We start from the raw sequence: 6,959 nt of genomic DNA, 5'->3' as shown, positions 1-6,959 counted from the left end.
TGAGCATGCAGGTGTTATTCCTCAAGTCTGTATCACAGGCAGAGCGCTGATGGGTGTAATGCCCAAGAAGACAGCATAGACATCAATGTGTGCCCCGAAGAGAGCTCCGGAGCGCTGTAACTTGCATTGAAATGCTGAGGGCTTTGATCTGGAGATCATAGTCCTCAGCTTTTCAATGCAATTTTCATGTTTTTCTTTTTATAGGCATTGCATACGTGGCCTTAAACATCCAAAATTACACCTAAGCAGGCCTACTTATAATATGCAAATTATAAAATTGCCATAAAAATAGATTTAAAGAAATACTTCACTGACTCGGTGTTAATAAAGCTACCCAGTGTAATCGATGTGAAGATAATGAAGCTATAAAAAAATTGTGAAATGTATTTTTTAAAATTAGACACGCTGCATAAATTATACAATAGATTTCCAATCTATGTGAATCTTTATGTGAATCCGATCTTGAAAGTGCCCTATAAAATCTGAAAAAGCCATTCCCTTTCAAAAATAGTTTTATTTATCGTAGTTTATGAAAAATCAACGATTCCTCAAGTAATTTTGCGCAGGCACAGGTTTGGACAGCACGCCCGGCGTTCAAGGACCCCCTCAGCATCCGAACATGGCGGCGGTCACAAGGCTGTGTTGTGTACTCCGGTTGTCATTTGAAGGTGCAATGTTTTTATAACTCTTTTTGAATTAACGTTTGTTTTTTTACCTCTGGTGGCGGTTTTCTTTGAGTATGTGTAGATTATAAGAGGTTTGAAGATAAAGGAAGTGTGAACATGCTGACGGTCCCTGTCAAGAGCAGAAGAAACATGGTGTTTGCCTCATAAAACATAAATACATGACCCTAAAATTATTTATCTCTCATATAGATAACACAGAATGTCTGCCCTAAATACCACCCTAGACATCTCTGCCATAGCTTTCGGTCATCTGTCACACTGACCTCTGAAATTTGAAATATGTGTGATGTTCATGTTAATGTGTTTTTTCTAATCATTGGAACGCAATGTCTTGTTTTTATTGTTTTAAATGTCTTCGTCATTCCTGATTTGAAGTATGAGAATTCTGACCTTACATGATGTTGTGTGAAGAGCTGCAAGTAGCTGCTTAGTATAGCTTTTGTTTATTTTTGGTAGCTTGTGCTTATGTTTAGTGTACTATAAATGAATAATGTACCCAAGGAAAATTACAGGCCTCTCTCATCTTTTTAAGTGGGAGAAGTTGCACAATTGGTGGCTGACTAAATACTTTTTTCCCCCACTGTGTATATGTGTATATATATATATGCATGTATTATATAATGTAATATATGGAAACCAAAGATAATCATCGATTTGGAAGGGTTTTGCGTGAAGATTTCAGTAGAGAGGTGACATAAGCTTCTAAGCACTTGGAAGGCAACGTTTATTAGATATCATAAAAAATAAACTTGAAAATTAGACTTTTGGGTGTTGAATGATTTTGTATCATGTACAAATATATCATGTCTCATGTATTATGAGCCATTAGAATAGATCGTAACCTCTGTGCATCTGGCTTTGTGCAGTATAAGTACAGATCAAAACTTTTAGTTTAGCTTTCAAGAAATGTCCTGTCCTCTCTCTCTTGTCAACAGGTGTTGGAGCTCTGAGAGCTCTAGGGGGCGCTGCTCACCTCTCCAATTTGGCAAGGCCCAGTCCCACCCAGTATGCTCCAGTCACTGCTGCCCTGCAGCAGAACAGACATTCAAGCTTCTTTAACAAACGTAAGCAGCTGTGATATGCTTTGTTTGATTTTAGTGAGTGTCAGTCAAGATCCTGGAGTGATGGTGCCTTTATTGCTTGGAGATCTGGGTTGGCAGCCCATAGGTCACTGGTTTGACTATCAATATCATGAGCACAGGGTTAATGAGATCTCTTTTCACCACTGTACTCTTGAAAATAGTGCTTAACCTCAGGTCGCTCCAGAGGGGACTATGACTGCAGATACCGTGGAAGATGAGTAAAGCATTCAATAAACAATACAAAAACAATCAATATAGTATTATTTTATTTCCATGTCGTTGAACAGGAGCATATCATTGGCATGCAGTTCAGGGTTATTATTGTTAACTAAAACTAATACTATAAAACATTTTTTGTTAATTAAAAAAGCTGAAATAAAATAAAATATAAATATTAGATTAAAAACATCAACTAAATGCAAATGTGAAATGTTTAAATGTAATTTAAGTAACTTGAAGCACTGAATTTATTAACTGGAAATTAAAAATTAAAACTACTACATAGCGAAATGACATTACATTAAATTTAAAATGATAATTAAAAAGCCAAACATAAAAGCTAATTCAAAATAAATATACAAATTATGATAGCATATAAATTATGCTACAATAATGCAGATTTTTTTAGGTGTTATTTCAAACTTGAATTTCTCAAATGGTAGCAAATTTGCTTTTTAAAATACATGGTTTACATTAATGCATTATTTTTTTATAACTATTTTATATATAACTGATGTGTGTAATTACTATTATTGAATAGTAATATTGTAGAAGTGAAGCACAGATAGTGTTTTGCAAAGTCACCAGCCATCTTTGCTGGACCATGAAATCTGACCATAAATATGACTCTTAATTTGAGTGAATTTAACAAAACTTCTGCTTAACAGCCTTTTTTTCCTCTGATATATACAACCTTTGTTGTTCCCCCAACTCTTTTGCTTGTCTGCTTTCATAAGGAACTGCTCCTTGAGATGGGAACTCCTCTTCATTAAAATAGTGCAAGCTTAGAAAATAGTACTATTATAAGGAAACATCTGTACATCCAAAAACAATTTTTTTAACTTTTAAAACTGTGTAGGGATATGCCTTCAGCATCTCTCTTACAGATGGCATGGTTGCGTGTACGGACATGAGTGTTTGTTTGAATGCTTAGGTTTTGTGTGCGTCAGTGTGCATTGGAGATGTTTGGTTGTCAGATAGAATTATGAAATTTCTTGAACTGCTTTTGTTGGAATCGGATGCTTCATTAAGCCTGGCAGGCCTCTCTGTCTCATTTAATTAAGTCCTAATTAAATCAGAACAACATCAAACAGCTCCCAACTTCCCAGATTACCCAACCCCTCTAAACACACACACACAGAATATAGATGAAACTTCATAATTGCATGGTAAAACCAACAGCTGGAATTTACTTTTTACTGTGCAGTCGTATGCATGGCTTTATTATTCATTCTTCACCTTATTTGAGTGTGTATGAGTCTAATAGACTGTATTAGTGATGTGACTGTATGTGTGTGATTTATTGACATCCATTTATTCTCTTAGTGACAGCTGACGAGCTTTGGCGGGGAGTCTTAGCTGAGTCCGGTGCCGGTGCCAGAAAGGGAAGAGGAAAGAGAACCAAACGTAAAATGAAAAAAGATCTCAACAGAGGCCAGAACCTTGGAGAAGGTACATCCTACCCATACTATCCTCTTATCTTTGCCTGCTTCACAGCATTGACAGAACACACTAAAACATTTTATGGGGCTTAGTTTTAAACTTATATTTCTTGTACCAAAACATTATAATTTAAATAAGGACAATAACTTTTAAAGAAGAAAAGAAAAAAAAATCATAATTTACATTTGATTATAATTAGACTTAATTCACACCAACATTCAGAAATTTGGGGTTGGTCGATTTAATTTATTTTTAAATGTTTTTGAAAGAAGTCTTTTATTCTCACCAAGGTTTTTTTTATTTGATTGAAAAAACGGTAAAAACTGTAATTTTGTTCAATATTACTGCAATTTAAAATAACTGTTTTCTGTTTCAGTATATTTTAAAATGTAATTTATTCATGTGATGACAAAGGTGACTTTTCAGCAGCCATTACTCAAGTCTTTAGTGTCACATACCCCTTCAGAAATCATTCTAATATGCTCATTTGGTGCTCAAGAATAATTTCTTATTATTATTAAAGTTAAAAACAGCTGCTTAATATTTTTGTGGAAACTGTGATGCATTATTTTCAGGTTTCTTTGATGAATTGAAAGTTCAAAAGAACAGCATTTATTTGAAATAGAACATTTTTGTATTATTATAAATGTCTACTGCCTTTTTATCAATTTGGTAATTGCTAAATAAAAGTAGTCATTTCATTCATTCAAATCAACAACAGCAAAAACACCATTCTCTAACCCAAGTAGTTAAACTGGCTATTTTTGCTACTTTTTGCTACTTTAAGACTTCTATGTAAATGATCTCTATTATGATTGGATAATTGCCAGTAGTAGTTCAGGAATACTGTATACGTTGTGATATGTAAGTGTGGGCATGTAAATGGTGATATGGCATTTTATGATGTTTTTCAGCATGCAAGTTAAAAATTGGACTGAGTGAGCTTATATAGTGAATGTTTGCATAGTAAATCAGACATTAATAAAAATGCAGTTTGTTTGTTTTTAATCATACGATGCCTTAAAAAGAACTACTTTTATTACTCACCAGTTCTGGTTGTCTCTGGACAGATTGAAGGCCAACACTACATTAAAATGGCTATAAACAGCAGTAACTATTAGATGTCCATTTTAGTCTGTAGCATTTCTTGAGGTGTTTGCACCCACTATGCCAGTTAATGAATATCAGTCACAGCTCAGCTTCAAGTTTAGAGGTTTATATCTGGCGTTGGAATCTAACCTTCTCCTAAGCTGACATCACTCACAGAGCACCACAGTTATTGAGTGGCATTATTTACTTTCACTTAAAAAGACCTCAGGGAATCTATCGATTTATTTTTCTTTTCTCTCACACTCCCTCATGGAGGCTTTTCTTGAAACAAGGTAGAAACCGATAATAATGTATATAACGCTCACTTTTGTGATTTCTTATGTGCTCTTTAGGTCGTGCTGGCTACCTGTGGCCCGGTCTGAATACTCTGGTGTATAAGGATGGGTCCATCCAGAAACCCTCACAACGGGGAGAGGCAGAGCAGAAGGAGGTGACAGCAGCCCTGGAACGCCAGAGGGATGAATGGGACAAACGCAGAAAGACTAAGATAAAGCGAGAGAGGGGCTGGACTGGCTACTCCTGGGGTGGGATCAGTCTGGGTCCGCCGGATCCGGGGCCCAACGGAGGTGTGTGTGTAGGACAGCTCTTTGATTTGTCCCGTTCTACTGAAAATGCTTGGTTAAGGAGATGCATGGCTGTATAGTTAATTTATAATGGATGTAGCTGAAATAGTCAAACAATTTGATGAAACATGGTCTTTGATCATAATAGGATGTATTGCACAACACCTGCATCTACACGCTTCGATTGCTTCAACACACACACACACACACACTCAGACACAGCGAAACGAGATGCAGAAAGTGCAATCTCCTTGTAATTTACACTGCTCTTCATCTCTGTTCTGCCGGTCACCATCTTACAGTGGGAATAGATTTCCCGTCGTCTCATTGGCCAAAGGGACGTGGGTGCAATCTCTGGTAGTCGTGGTGATGGATTGCCCAGCAACGGTGAGGCCTGGAGTCTAAATCATGTCTAGATCTGCTCCAACAACTTCTCACCCCTGAGTCACCACAGCAACACCTCCTTTAAATCGAGGAAATATGCTTGTCTCTCGCAGGCAAAATGAAACACCTGTAATGAGTTACAGCGGCAACAACGCAGACCTGGGGTTAGAGGTCATAACAGACCACTCACGTAATCTAATTTAACACGCTTGCTGTCCCTGATCAAAAACAAATAGGCTGTGTGAGCCTTTTTCAGCAATCTCAACCTGTGCTAATGACCTTTGGTGTTTTTTGTCATTTATAAACAGTTGTGACTTTGCTTTGTCCTTTTTTGTCCTTTCAGAAACTTATGAAGATTTTGACTCACGTGTGATAGAGGTGAGTACGAGCAGAACCATGTGTCCTACTAGTGTTACTTTCGTCAACGAAAATTATGACTAAATATCGTCGTCAACGAACCTTTATCACGTGACGAAAACGATACGAGATGCAACGTAAATGCTGGTCATGTGACGATGACTATAATTAAATGTATAATGCAATATTGTTGACGAATAAAAACGAGACTAAATGTGATTTACAAAATAAAAACTATCCTAAAATGTCTCTTCATTTTCGTTGACCAAAACGAGACGAAACAAAATGTTATAACGTTATTTCGTCTCGTTTAGTCATGTTATTATTATTATTTTGCAGTATTTCTGTTTCCTGTGTCTCACTTCAGGGGCTGCATCAGGTTCCTCAAGCCCCACTCGCGGCATTATTTAGACGAGTGTTTCCCAACTGGGGTGCCGTGTAAAAAATCCTTTTTTAATATTTTTAAATTGCTAAAATGGTCAAAAAAGCAGCTATTATATAATATCCATTTCTAATGTCGCCAATAATTAGAGATGCACTGAAATTCCGGCTGCTGAAAATTAGTTCACCGCTCAGGATTTACTTTCACGTGATGTGACGCTCTGCATATTATCCCGCTCTATGCGTCTGTGTGCTCCGCTCAGTCGCTGACGTCCCATGTGAGTGCTCCACTCATATACCGTTCATGCTCATCGGAACAGCAAAGTCCACTCAAAAATCAAGCTGACAGGAAACATCTATGCAGTACAGTATTGTTTCTGTTTGCAACAGCCCTACTGTGTTGTAACAAGGTGTGGTAAATAGGCAACTCTGGTAACGCTGCCCTCTCATTCATTGATCTGCTAACCGTTACGCTCATGTGTCCTCTGATAATAATAGCTTTCTAGGATTAAACATTATTTGGATAATTGGGAGAAAAAAAAAAGAAAAAAAAACATTTCTTAATAGCCCTACTGTGTGTTAGACCTACCCAAAAAACTAAAAAGCAATTTATTTCATTTGTTGGCCTATCATGATTTTTTTTATTTGTGCTATCATTAGTCATTTCTTTATTTGTTCTTATTTTATTATTAACTGCTTAGCCTCCTTGTCATTTTTTATTCAATTCAAAGTTT

The 6,959-nt window shown here is 36.6% G+C and overlaps 1 protein-coding gene across 1 annotated transcript in view; it reads left to right on the top strand.

Moving 5' to 3' along the window:
* Window positions 1-571: 571 nt before the first annotated feature.
* LOC107553320 (28S ribosomal protein S5, mitochondrial-like) overlaps window positions 572-6,959 on the top strand; it is a 23,146-nt gene continuing 16,758 nt past the window's right edge. Inside the window, exons 1-5 of the mRNA XM_016235519.1 lie at window positions 572-668; window positions 1,622-1,750; window positions 3,314-3,439; window positions 4,873-5,106; window positions 5,831-5,865. Of these exons, the coding sequence (XP_016091005.1) occupies window positions 620-668; window positions 1,622-1,750; window positions 3,314-3,439; window positions 4,873-5,106; window positions 5,831-5,865 (573 nt within the window). The 5' untranslated portion in view covers window positions 572-619. The remainder of the gene's footprint in view (window positions 669-1,621; window positions 1,751-3,313; window positions 3,440-4,872; window positions 5,107-5,830; window positions 5,866-6,959) is intronic.

Source organism: Sinocyclocheilus grahami, unplaced genomic scaffold, assembly GCF_001515645.1.
Source record: "Sinocyclocheilus grahami isolate Dianchi unplaced genomic scaffold, SAMN03320097.WGS_v1.1 scaffold18.1, whole genome shotgun sequence".
In the NCBI taxonomy this organism is placed as follows: Eukaryota; Metazoa; Chordata; class Actinopteri; order Cypriniformes; family Cyprinidae; genus Sinocyclocheilus; species Sinocyclocheilus grahami.
Note: the sequence above shows the minus strand (reverse complement) of the source record. Positions and strands in the feature narration are given on the sequence as shown.